The 13,806-nt window shown below is 46.4% G+C and overlaps 1 protein-coding gene across 1 annotated transcript; it reads right to left on the bottom strand.

The window, feature by feature from the left end:
• Positions 2,744-13,752, bottom strand: TCTE3 (t-complex-associated-testis-expressed 3). Its single transcript, XM_021085664.1, has 4 exons — positions 13,627-13,752; positions 8,055-8,261; positions 4,893-5,051; positions 2,744-2,991 (listed from the first exon to the last, which is right to left on the bottom strand). The coding sequence occupies exons 1-4, from the start codon at positions 13,732-13,734 to the stop codon at positions 2,881-2,883; spliced, it is 585 nt and encodes a 194-aa protein (XP_020941323.1). The 5' UTR covers positions 13,735-13,752; the 3' UTR covers positions 2,744-2,880.

Here is a 13,806-nt window from a genome sequence, read left to right as displayed (position 1 = left end):
GGATCCGGCATTGCCATCAGCTGTGCTGTAGGTCCAAGATGTGGCTCGGATCATCCCTCATTGCTGTGGCTGTGGCATAGGCCAGAGGCTACAACTCCAGTTTGACTCCTGGCCTGTGAGTCTCCATATGGGGCAGGTGCGGCCCTTAAAAGACAAAAAAATAGAAAATGGCCTAGTTGTCTCAATGAGCCAAGAAGAACCAGCATCTTTCCCCAAAATTCTCTCAACTGATGAAGACTCTCTGGGTAGAGTTTAACATTAAAGTAGATTTATATGTTCAGTTACTTGGTTCTACTCTTGCCCCTAGGTACTCTGTCTCTAGATCGAATACATATTTAAAGGTCCTTATTCCAGTCAGTAAACCCCGATTCAGGGAGCTCCCCCTGCGGTGCAGCAGATTAAGGACCTGATACTGTCACTGCAGCAGCCTGGGTCTCCGCTGTGTTGCGACTTTAATCACTGGCCCAGGAACGTCCTTATGCTGTGGGTGCAGACAAACGAAAACACTGATTGCGCCGTTCAGCGCGCAAAGCAAGGCTGGGCATTAGGGAGGCCTGTGTGGATTACGGTCCCTTCACATGGGCAGTCTCACCCCTGAAAGAATACGACACACGTACACAGCTATCCTCACAGGCAGCGTAGGTGAGAGAAAATTTACTTACAACTAGGAAAATTAAGATTTTAAGGTTGACATAGAATCTGAAAAGTATCTGAAGATACTGGTAGGACAAATTCAGGTAAAAATACCATTAGAAATGGAAATAGGGGTCAAGGCTGGAAAAGACGGAGAGGGGATGCCCTTGGCATTCAGACACACCGATCACTCCGGCTTGGCTTGAGACGAGGGTACACGAAGGCGGATTCTTGGAGTCAGGAGTGAAATACACACGGAGGTCGTATCACGTGCAGGTGAGAACAGAGGTTTGGAGTTTAGACTTTGAATACCAGCTGTGTTAATAATACCACTTATTAACTGTGTGATCATGGATAAATTGTTTCTCTGACCCCCTGCTTTCCTAATTTGCAGGATTAGAAAAATAATGTCAGTTATTATTCAGTTGTTTCACAAACATTTTATGGAAACCAACTAAGAACTATGTTAGCTAATTGAAATATAAGGACTCGCTTATTCATTCATCAAATACTATCTCACTATTAAGTGAGGCCCTGAGATAGGCACCAGCAAGAGAGTGGTGAGAGAAAAAGCCGTGAAACTCTGAGACCACTTAGAATATGCAGACATACATGAGGAAAAGTCCCTGAGATCAAGAATTCCAGAGAGTTCCCACTCTGGCACAGCGGGTTATTGACCGGCTTGTCTCTGGGGAGGCTCTGGTTCAGTCCCTGGCCCAGGACAACTGGTGTAAGGATCCAGCGCTGCTGCAGCTGCAGCATAAGTTGCAGCTCCGGCTCGGATTCAATACCTGGCCTAGGAACTTCCATGTGCCATGGGAGTGGCCAAAAAAGAAAAAAAAAAAAAAAAAAGAATTCCAAAGATACTGGTGGAAATAGAGACGGAAAAGGAAGAAAACTATCAAGTATAGTAAGCTGAGAGGGTGCTGTTTTGTTTCAAAAATAGGACAGGTCGACTATCGGTTGAGAAGCTGAGTAAGATAAGGACAGAAAGATGTCCATTGTATTTCGAAATTTGGTGGTAATTAGGGATTTTAATTGTTCCAAGGTGTTTCAATGGTACCGCAGTACCATTTTGAGGACAGAAGGTACAGTACAGTCGCGGGCCAACAAGAATGACTCAGCGGAAGGGGAGAATCCTGGTGCAGCGGAGACAGATGCTGGAAGGTGCTGCCCTTGAGAAGGTCAGGCTGCAGCACAGACGTGGGGGCTAGCCTTTGACAGGAGGAAGCACAAGCCATTCCCTTAACAGGAGAGAAAAGAGCCCGGCGGCAGATGCGGGTAGGTTTAGAGATTTAGTGGCGGAAAACTTGGACGTTTTCCTCTGATAATTTTTTTTTTTTTTTTTTTTTTTTTTTGCTTTTTAGGGCCAAACTCACTGCACGTGGAAGTTCCCAGGCTAGGGGTTGAATCTGAGCTATAACTGCCGGCCTACGCCACAGCCAGAGCAACGCCAGATCCTTGAGCCACCGAGCGAGGCCATGGATCGAACCTGCACCCTCCTGCATACTGGTTGGATTTGTTTGCACTGCGCCACAGCAGGAACTCCCTGATACTTCTCAATGAAGTAGGAGGTGATCTCATGAGCTGCAAGTGGGCAGATGAGAGGAGCATAGGATGCTGGAGGAGAGAGGAGGGGCGGACAGCAGGAAAGCAAAGTTTCTAAAACACCAAGTGGTTCGCCCACGGGAGGTCTGTGCCCACAAATTTAAGTGAAACCATTCAGTCTGGTTTTGCCATGTTCTTCCTCAAGTTTCGCTACTTGAATTCAGGCTTGGACTAAGCTGATAATGCGCTTTTCTCGGGAAGGGGTTTTCCCAGTTGAGCAAGAGGTAAAATGAATTTGGATCATGTTTGTAAGGAAGCGATAACTAGGGAGTGCCCGTCGTGGCTCAGCGGAAATGAACCTGACTGGCATCCATGAGGACGCAGGTTCGATCCCTGGCCTCACTCAGTGGGTTAAGGATCTGGCATTGCCATGAGCTGTGGTGTAGGTTGCAGACGTGGCTCAGATCCCGTGTTACTGTAGCTGTGGTGTAGGCTGGCGGCTACAGCTCCGATTCGACCCCTAGCCTGGGAACTTCCCCATGCCACTGGCGCAGCCCTCAAAAGCAAAAAGGAAAGAAAATTCAATTGGAGATAAAAATACACCGAATTAAGACTACTGTGATGTTTCCAACTCTATAATATAATGGCGTGTGTTTCTGAAAAGGTGAGAAGCAAGCACTCTTTGGTACGTGGAACAAGCTATTCACAATAAAGAGCAAACACTAAGGCCAGTGCCACATAAGTTTCAGTCTCATGCTTAGCCGCAACCCAGCTGTCCCACGCGGTGTCCCAGAGCCACCTGCTGGCGATCTAGGAGAGAAATGTTTAGAAGACAAACTTTAGATTGAGCAGGTTAAGATGTAATTCTTAAGTCTATACAAGTTTGTTTTTTTTAAAGATGCATCACTATCTTAGTTATCTTTTAAAGGCAATTTGCCCAATTTTCCCTTTCCTGAAGAGACGTAAGTAAGAGTGATGCCTCCTGGGCCCATCCTGTCTGTCCTGGAGCCGGCGCGTATCTGACTCAGTGACCTCCCGCAGCAGAGAGGGTCCAGGGATGGCAGCAGGAGGTACGGGTGCTTTGGGCCTAGTCATTCCGCATATAGTCTGCTCTGCTGGGTCCATTATAAGGAATTATTCTCATCCTTAAGAGACTTTCAACTGCAAGTCTGGCAGGACCTTGTCTTGAAAGGAAGAAATGGTTTATCGATTCCATAAGCAGGCTGTTAGAGAAAAGCCTAACTCCCCGGCTTCACTTACAAAGCCCTGCAGACGCTGACCTTTCTGCGGCGGATCACAACGGCCAAAAGTGCTTTGTGACGTCTCCCGTCAAGAGGCTGAGTCGTTTTCCCACCGCGTGAAGGTGAGTTGGCCTTGGGAGCTGCTCTGCGCAAAGGCATGTAACACTGCCCAGCTTCCAGAAAGACCTCTGGTCTTGTGCGCTCCCCTTCTCGGGGTGCTGGAGGAGCCCCAGGGATGGAAGCCTGTGCGGGACGCCTGTGGGCTGTGGACACGGGAGCGAGGCCATCTGGGACCTCCAGGCCCAGCTGAGTCTCCGGATGGCAAGACGAGCAGACAATCCCGACAGCTAATCCAGGCCGAGCTGCCTCGCAGAACGATGAGCAAATAGCCGACGTTTTAAGCGGCTGGATTCTGGGCTGGGACTACCTAGACATGCCACAACCTGAGTTACGAGTCGAGCACAGCAAGTTCGTCTCTGCCTTAGCAGCTCTGTGCCCCGTGTTTCTCTACCTGGACTCTCGCCCCAGGCTTGGCACAGCTGGTGTCTTGTTGTCCAGACATCAGGTGGCCTTCCCTGTCTCCAGGAAGCCACCCTGTCCGTGCAGCACTGATCACCACTTTAGAAGCGTCTCATCCCTTCAGCGTGTGCGCAGCGCATGGCGCAGCTCCCTCGGGGTCTGGCTGATCGCCGTGTGGCCAGCAGCCTTCGGCCCGTCCAAGGCCACGTGCTGGGCTTCCACGTGCAGTCCACTCCCGCACCGGGCCCTGCAGGCTGTGCCGCCTCCACGCAGCCTCTCTCAGCCCCCTAGACATGCACACAGCCCAAGGGGTATTACACTCTTATTTGTAAATAATCGACCTCCGTTTATTGAGGACTCTGTGCTGGACACTATGCTAAGGGCTTTCATACAGATAATCTCATTAAATCTTCGCGAGAACCCCGGCAAGTAAGTTTTATCATCCCCGTTTGACTGAAGAAAAAGAACTATGTCCGAGCCAGGTTCCTACCTAGGCCAACTGGCCCCGGGACCCTGGGATGTTGCACAACGCACGTCCCTTTATTTTCTTCAGCTCTGAACTCTGCTGCTTTATTTCCCTGACTAGGGGAACACCTTCTTGGGAATCATGCTCCATGCCTTATAATTTTCTGTATTTTTCTCAGTACCTCATTAATGCCCTAAATAAATTAAGTGGGCTAATGAATGATTAAATGACTGTGTCAAAACTGGCATGATCAAGGAATAGAATATGCTCACCACTGAACAAATTATTAATGGAAAATTGCCATTTCTAGGTTAGTGTTTTTCAAATAATTCACAGTGAAAGAAAATACAGTTCATAAAATGGCCCTTTCAGTCAAGAGACACCTCCGGACCTGGAAGTGCCCTCAAGACACTGCATAAATGCCAGGCCGTCAGAGGGAGACCTGGCCATTGGACGTGGTACCTGCTGACCGGGGAGGTACTTACGTTGATGGCCTGGCCCGTCTTTTGAATAAATAATACTTTTATAATGAACTTATAACGGTGGTACCCGAATTCTTTGACTGCCGACAATATGCGGTCTGCTAATTCAAGCGACAAATGAGAGAAGACTTTATCATCGTATTTGACATCTTTAAGACTTTCCTTTAAAAAAATTAAGAAAATCGTTTAATTTTTAAGTCAAATATTTTCTAAATAAAAATGTAAGCAAAATGTGTCTAATTAATACACATCACTTTTTGAAAAATACACATATTTCTAATCAAATAATATTAATGATATGCTAATTTATGTAAGTAACAGTTTTGAAGAAAATTTACTTTGTTTTTTTTTTGGTCGTGTCCACACCATGTGGAAGCTCCCGGGCCAGGGACCGAACGCACGTCACAGCAGCAACCCAAGCTGCGGCAGTGACAACTCAGGCTCCTTAAACCTTGTGCCACAAGAGAACTCCCAAGCTTGGTTTTTAAATTATGTTCAACTGCGCCTCATTACCAGCCCTCAGGCTGTACCTTTTCCTTTATTAGATTGACTCTACCAAACAATCACAGGGAGACACAAGAGGAGTTTTAAAACTAAGCTTCTGGGGATTCTTCGGTGGAGAACCTTAAAGCCTTTTCAAATTTAGGTATTTGGAACCAGAGCCTTTATTATGTTAGTCTTTTGGGTTTTTTTTCTTTTTAGGGCCACACCCACGGCATATGTAAGTTCCCAGGCTAGGGGTTGAACTGGAGCTACAACTGCTGGTCTACACCACAGCTCACAGCAACACCGGACCCTTACCCCACTGAGTGAGGCGAGGGATGGAACCCGAGTCCTGTTGGACCCTAGTCGGGTTCGTGAACTGCTGAGCTGCGACAGGAGCTCTTGCGTTATGATGTGCCTGTCTTCCTGTCTCCACACATTAAAGGACACTGCTCTCCAATCCTTTCCCTATGGCTTCTCATTCGATTGCTTTTTTCCTGCAGCCTCCAGGAGAAAATAAGGAACTCAAAGATTTCTCATCAGGTTTGTTAACAAGTTAATTTATAGCTGGAGAAAGACAGATGTGGGCCGTAAAGCACTGCATTTTCCTACAAACCAGAAGCAGACCTGGAGCGTCTGGTGAGCAGATGGCACCTGCCTTTGATTCATTGACTTGAACCAATGACAAACTAACCAGTGTTCTGGGTTCTAGTGATAACAAATAAATGCCTACCAGCTAATGTTATAGGCAAGGAAAACCACAGAAATTCCCCCTTTTTTGGCTTGGGTTCCTTTTAGAATGTTTTGTATCTAAACTGGTCTAGAAGCATTTACTTCTCTCAGGCATTTGGCTGCGGCTCAATCTTTTGGACACTTAACAAGATCCATTGTCTCTTCTGAATATGCCTAACAGATCCCAGGCTTTATTTACATATGCTCTTTTTAAATAAATAATGAGCACTTGAAATAGAAAGATACCTACAAGCTCCATATGTACACATTATTTCTGTGTCTACAGCTCTGTTCAATACTCCCTAAACCCAAAGGGAAATCCCTGGCCTTTTTATGACCCATGGCCACCTATCTACACAGCCCATAAGCTGCTCCAGGCCCCACTGTGCTCCATGCAATTCCACAGGTTATCATATGTAAATACAGTTTGAAATTCAACTATATTCAATAAACTTGAGCTCCGTCTATGTAGTAGTGCTGAGAGACACACCAAAATGTATACTCACATTAAAATGCTTGTTATTAATGTTTAGCTCAGAGAAGGTAATTAATAATTATTTTATTGTGTAATTGAGTTAAATGTACTTCCTGAGCTGTGAGCATAATATCGTTGCTAAATATTATCTGATAATATTTGTTTAGAAATACATTTCTGTCTATGGTGGTGGAGGGAGGTTGGAGAAAGGTTTCCTAAATATTCTTCGGAATTAATAAAGGTTAACTCACTTAAGAAGTAACTTTGACACAGTGAAAGGGGTATTAATCACTTGTACAGAATAATTTATTTATTTTTTATTTTTTTTTTTTTTTTGTCTTTTGTCTTTTTTGTTGTTGTTGTTGTTATTGTTGCTGTTTCTTGGGCCGCTCCCGCGGCATATGGAGGTTCCCTGGCTAGGGGTTGAATCGGAGCTGTAGCCACCGGCCTACGCCAGAGCCACAGCAACGCGGGATCCGAGCCGCGTCTGCAACCTACACCACAGCTCACGGCAACGCCGGATCGTTAACCCACTGAGCAAGGGCAGGGATCGAACCCGCAACCTCATGGTTCCCAGTCGGATTCGTTAACCACTGCGCCACGACGGGAACTCCTGTACAGAATAATTTAAACACACACTTTCCTCTCAAGAGCTAGCTTACATCAGTTGTTTCCAAAGGAAGGCTTCTTGTAAGATGGAGGTGAGGGAGGCGTCTTTAAAACGTGGAACAGCCTGTGGGTGGGTGGAGTCCCACAGGGGGAATCTAGTCGTCAGAAAAGCACTGGCATCTGGTGCTCAAAGGTGCACGTGTGATTCAGGAAAGGTGTTCCCTTAACCAATCATTTCCACTTTAAACATCTTTAAATTTGGTACTTTATGGGGGAAGACGGTGATGGGAATTCTTTCCATCTGAACAACGTAGCCCCAGCTACAAAAACTAGTATAATTAATATTGGTATTAATATCAGCAGCACAGTGTCAATTTTGTAAAATTGAAGCAGCTCTGTTGACTAGTTTGAAAACGTGTGTCTAGGCTTCAAACTGTCTTAAATGAATTTAGATTTTGCTAGTTTAATGAAGAAGAAACCCTATGCATAAATTGGAATTGTCTGTTCTTAAGGTGTTTATGTGTAGTCATGAACCAGTTTTTCACACACACACACATATGAGTGTGTGTATATATTTTTTTCAGTTTTTTAAACTCATTCCTCCAGTATGGGAGAAATATGGAGCCTGAGAGATAGTTTATGAATAATTAAGAGTTAAATGAAATAGCAAAAGAATATTTCCTTTACTCCAGCTTTAGTATTAGCATCAACATGAAGACACTGAGTATGACTACAAAGTATTTTTTATATTTTCAGAGATTTATGCTACCAAAAAACCAGGGTAACTAAACTGCCATAAATTTTAATATAGTTTATCAGCCCCCCCATAACTAAGATATTGCTGTCATATATATCTATCAACCCACCTCTAATATCTGCTGCACTTTCGTTTCTACGGAATGAGCCTGGAACTTTTTCAGTGGCTCCATTCTGTATGAATTAGCAAACTTTAATTTTGCCAGGGCACTCTTCCATTCTTTACCAATATCAGCAATCGAATCATCGAATGGAGGCTCTACATACTGAACATCATGAATTGATTCTCTCAGTCTTTCTCTTAAAATTTGTGCATACTGAAAGAGAGAGAGAGATTTTTTTTATTTGTAAAATGAAACTTCATTTTAAGAACACTTGTGCATTGGGACAGGGCTGACACAAAGCTTGGAAATTAATGTAGATTCGCTGAGTCGCTCCCAGCTATTAATTCGATACAGAATATAGCTATCTTTTATTTATAAACATAATTACCCACAAATGCAGACTTGAATGCATCTTTTTAGAATATCCGTAAAAGATGCAAAAGAACTAGTACAACAGTGGCCTCTGAGAGGGCAACTGAGTGTTTATGAGACATGTGTAAGGAAAACCCTTCATGTTCCTTACCCTGAAGTCACTGAAAATATTATCCTTTATTTTCTTATAATTTTAATTATTTAGGGCTCTAACCGGAGCTGTAGCCACTGGCCTATGCCACAGCCACAGCAACGCGGGATCCGAGCCACGTCTGCGACCTACACCACGGCTCACGGCAACGCCAGATCCTTAACCCACTGAGCAAGGCCAGGGATGGAACCCGCAACCTCATGGTTCCTAGTCAGATTCATTAGCCACTGCGCCACGACGGGAACTGCTGTTTTGCCCTTGGATAAATAATAGTTACTTAGGTAACACATTTGTAGGTCTGAAGTTGAAAAGGTAAAGTGTATTGGCTTGGTGTGTACATCACACCGTGCTTTCGTCACCCAGCATTCATGCCGTGACGTTCAACACACCCTGAAGAATGCTCACGAGTGCCTACGATGGTTCAGTGAAGTACTCCAGGCTCTGAAGTTACGGGGGTGAGCTTCGTGTAATAGCCAGGAATTGTTTGACTTGTATTAACGCACAAGACTCTGCATTCATGGAGGAGGATCGAGAGACAATAAAAATGTATTCAGGGAAATGAACGAGCCACCTTAAATGGTGGTAATTCCTGTGAAAATAAAATCACATGGCTTGGGAGAAACTCACTACGAGGGACTCATCTGGACAGAATTGGAAAGACCTCCTCTGAAGGGAGGTTTGGGCTGGCGTCTGGAAGAACAGGAAATAGGAAGGACTCAAAATGCTCTGAGACATGTTTGGTGTGTCTGGAGTTTTGAGCGAGGCCAAGGGTGGTAACAGAATAACAACTTCCAATACTACGTTGAACCAGAGTGCTGAGAACGGGCGTCCTTGTCTTGCTCCCCGTCTTAGAGGAACAGCTTTCAGCTCTTGGTCACTGAGGGTGTTAGCGGCAGGCTTCTCACATGTGGGCTTTATTACGCTGAGGTACATTCCCTCTATATTCGCTCTGTTGAGAGGGTTTTTTTTTTTTTATTTTACTGATTTTTTTTTTCTTTTTAGGGCTGCACCCACGGCACATGGAGGTTCCCGGGCTAGGGGTCGAATCTGAGCTACAGCTGCCAGCCTTCACCACAGCCACGGCAACGCCAGATCCAAGCTGCATCATTTCTGACTTTATTTTTGCTTTTTAGGGCTGTACCTGTGGCATATGGAAGTTCCCAGGCGGGGGGTTGAACCGGAGCTGCACGTGCCAGCCTACGCCACAACGCCAGATCCGAGACACGTCTGCGAGCTACCCCACAGCTTACGGCAATGCCAGATCCTTAACCCACGGAGCGAGGCCAGGGACCGAACCCGAATCCTCATGGATACTAGTTGGGTTCGTAACCCACTAAGCCACAATGGGAACGCCTCGGATTTTATTTGAGTCATGTCTCAGGTCTTGCTTAGCCTAGCTGAGGGTTTCATCAATTCTGTTCCAATTTTAAAAAATCAGCTCTTAGTTCCATTTTTCTTTTCTACTGTCCTGTTAGTGACTATTTCCATTCTGATCTTTGTCATTTCGTTCCTTCTAACTTGACTTTTGTTTGTTCTTCTTTCCCATTCATTGACGTGTAAAGTTACGTTGAGATTTTTCTTATTTCTTGAAGTAGACATTGATCACAATGGACTTGGCTCCTAGAATTGCTTTTCCAGCACCACATAAATTTCGTTATACTGTATTTATTTCCATTTTCAATTGTCAAGGTATTTTCTCTTTTGCCTTTTTCATTGATCCACTGGTTGCTCAGTAGCATGCTGTGTAATCTCCACATATTTGGGAATTTTAGTTTTCATCTTGTAATTGGTTTTCAGTTTCATACCATTGTTGCTGGTTACTCAATACACTTCTCAGCACTGACTAATGCCCAATGATTTACACGGTTTTCCACTCTTACTTGTGAGAAAAAAAAATACAAAATTGTTTCGTTTGAGTCCAAGGCTCTTGGGGGCTCCTTTCTGGCAGTTCTTTCTCTAGCCACTAGCAACGTGCTCACCAGCTGCACTGATGCGCTGAGCCAGAGACTCGAGGAAGATCCCCTGCCGATCCCCGGCACTATCTGTACAGCTCCCCAGCACTGTCCTACACTCGTACCACCCTGACCTACCCTGAACCTCCACTCATTCCTGACTAAGCCTCTCCGCAAGGTGTGAGCTGGAATCCCTCACCAGACGGCACTGTTCTTGGTTCTCCTCCCTCGAGATCACTGTCCCGTCTTGTCTCACGTCCAGCCGACGGAAACGACGGTGTCACTGGGCCACTTCCGGTAGGAGTTACTCCCTGCTGGCTGCTAGGCGTCCTTAAGCAGAAATAAACCCCCTAGCATTCCCGAGTTCCCATCGTGGTGCAGCGGAAATGAGTCAGACAGGAACCATGAGGTTTTGGGTTCGATCTCTGGCCTCGAAGGATCCAGCGTTGTCATAAGCTGTGGTGTAGGTGGAACACATAGCTCAGACCTTGTGTGGCTGCGGCTGTGGTGGTGGAGGCCAGCAGCTGCCGCTCCAATTCGACCCCTAGCCTGGGAACTTCAATATGCTGCGGGTGCGGCTCTAAAAAGCAAAAAAGAATAGAAGTAAACCTGCTGTTCTGATCATCTGTCAGAATACTTTATATTTTAGCTGGGGAAGAGAGGTATTCTTGACTCCCCATACCTCCTAAAAGCAACGTCCTCTGTCCCTTTTGATTAACACAATGCTTCTTTAGGCTAAGGGCCATCCCCTCTTCCCTACAATATACCTGCGGAAGATAACTCTATTGTGTCACCAGTGGCTCCCAATTGCAAAGAATACCTTGGGGATAAGGCATGCATTGACTTAAAAAATAACAGAGATTCGACTACACCGAAAGCTCTACCTGCCACTTCTTCCATATATATTGGCCCTCCGATGTAGTATTCTCCTTATTAAGAGTATTTTATTGGCGTTCCCTGGTGGCTAAGCAGGTTAAGGATCTGGTGTTCCCACTGTTGTGGCACAGGTTTGATCCCTGTCAAAAGACATTTATGATGATTAAACTGTGTGTTCCTAGTTCTGCCTGTGCTTAGTATCATGGGACTTATCAGCTACCAGAAAGTTAAGTATGACTAATTAGGGACTCATTATCCTCGGGCACATTTTGTGAATATTTGTGAAATCCTTTCTCAGTTTCTTCCCAACTATTGGTCTTTTCAAATTTCCTCCCTGTGGAAGTAGTTCTGGGCTTTTTGGTCACCCCTGTGGCGTATGGAAGTTCCCAGGCTAGATACCGAACCCAAGCCACAGCAGTGACCTGAGCCCCTGCAGGGAAAACACTGGGTCCTTTAACGCACTGCAACGCACAAGAGCTCCTAGAAGCCAGATTTTATTTTATTTTATTTTGTCTTTTTGCTATTTCTTGGGCCGCTCCTGCGGCATATGGAGGTTCCCAGGCTAGGGGTCCAATCGGAGCTGTAGCCACTGGCCTCCGCCAGAGCCACAGCAACGCGGGATCCGAGCCGTGTCTGCAACCTACACCACAGCTCACGGCAACGCCGGATCCTTAACCCACTGAGCAAGGGCAGGGATCGAACCCGCAACCTCATGGTTCCCAGTCGGATTTGTTAACCACTGCGCCACGACGGGAACTCCAGAAGCCAGATTTTAAAGACAGTTATGACTGATCACATCCTTATCACATAAGCAAGTACAGCCTTAGTCCCTGGCCCATTTCCTAGATTCTCGCCTATATAGCAAGTGTATCTACATGTCCCCTCCTTTTAGATCCAGGCTTCCTCATTTTTCAAGACTTCAGATCTTGAGTAGGGAGTTAAGTTTATAAAAGGCAACTTTGCCTCAAAATACAAGCATCTTTCATCACTACAGGTGATTGACCTGTCACTCACTTATCATGAGGCAATACAACATAGCTTCTGGGAGCATAAATTTAAGGTCCAACATATTCAGGTTTCTAGCCTCGCTGTGCTTTTTTTAGTTCTGTGAACTTGTTCATTTTCTTCTCCTTTAGTTTCTCTCCTCTGTACAAGGCAGACACCAAAGAACTCATCAGAACCTGAAATGTTGCCATGATTTGGGGGGGGGGAGATGTGGGGTGGGGAACTCTGTTACTTTAAATGTTTTGGGAGCTTCAAAAATTAGTGTTTTGCTTGCTCTCTCTCCTTTATTCTGTTGACTACGAGTTCCATGAATGAAAAGAAACCATTACAGACGAGTGGACCGGAAGTCCCAGCTCTATCACTAGTTTTGCACCCTTGGACCAATCCTTCTCTCTCTCAAAGTTCCAATAAAAAATGGAGGATCAGGGTTTCCTGGTGTAGCTCAGCAGGAACCCAACCAGTATCCCTGAGGTTGTGGGTTCAATCAGGGGGTTAAGGATCTGGCGCTGCGGGAGCTGTGGTGTAGGCTGCAGATGCGGCTCGGATCCGAAGTTGCTTCGGCTGTGGTGTAGGCCGGCAGCTGTAGCTGACTGCACCCCACGCCTGGGAACTTCTGTAAGCTGCAGGTGCGGCCCTAAAAAGCAAAGAAAAAATTGTATCGATTAAAATAACGGTTTTCACACCATGACCATAGAGAAGTCCTGGTGTTATACCGCCAATAAAACTGAGACATTTTCCATTCATTTCAGATAGTAAGTTAATTTCTCCTTTGTAGGTTCTTCAAAGACTGAGACAAGTGCTGTTTTCAAAAACTCAAAACATCCTGGCGTTCCCCTTGTATCCTAACAGAAATAAACCCAACGTGTAAGCTCGAGGCCGCGGGTTCCACCCCTGGCCCCGCGGTGGGTTACGGATCCCGCTGCCGCAGCTCCGACTCGAGCCCTAGACTGCGAGCCGCCTGTGCCGCGGGCGTGGCCCTCAGAAAAAACCAAACCAAACCCTCGAAGTATCTCATTCTCGGCGTGGGTATACAAAACCCGGCTTGAAGCCCGGCACACGTGCACTCATTTCAGGCCGGTGACACTCCCCCAGGGTGTGCGTGGCAGCACCAGACACACCAAAAGCCTGTTTCTGGAAAAGCGCCTGCGGAAGCCCGGGGAGAACCAAGGCCTCGGCGGGGCCGCACGCAGGCCCGCAGGGCGTCCCGCCGCTCCGCACTCACTGCCTCCTTCTCGAACATGCTAGGCCGCCTCTCTTTCCGAGGCGTCGCCGGCGGCTGCTGAGGCGCCTGAGACGGGGGCATCCGCCCGCCGCGGCCCCGCTTCTCCATCGCGGCCGCAGGCGCGCACCGAGGTCAGGCCACCCCAACGACTCCGCCGCTTCCCGCGAGAGCGCCAGTCTC

This window comes from Sus scrofa, chromosome 1 (assembly GCF_000003025.6).
Source record: "Sus scrofa isolate TJ Tabasco breed Duroc chromosome 1, Sscrofa11.1, whole genome shotgun sequence".
NCBI classification, from domain to species: Eukaryota; Metazoa; Chordata; class Mammalia; order Artiodactyla; family Suidae; genus Sus; species Sus scrofa.
This window is presented reverse-complemented; position numbering and strand designations above follow the sequence as displayed.

Coding starts and splice junctions, on each gene's coding strand:
- TCTE3 (XM_021085664.1), bottom strand. CDS start 13,734: ATGGAGAAGCGGGGCCGCGGCGGGCGGATGCCCCCGTCTCAGGCGCCT. Junction 8,262..13,626: donor GCATGTTCGAGAAGGAGGCA/GTGAGTGCGGAG, acceptor TCTCTCTTTCAG/TATGCACAAATTTTAAGAGA. Junction 2,992..4,892: donor AGACGGGCCAGGCCATCAAC/GTAAGTACCTCC, acceptor TTTCTCTCCTAG/ATCGCCAGCAGGTGGCTCTG.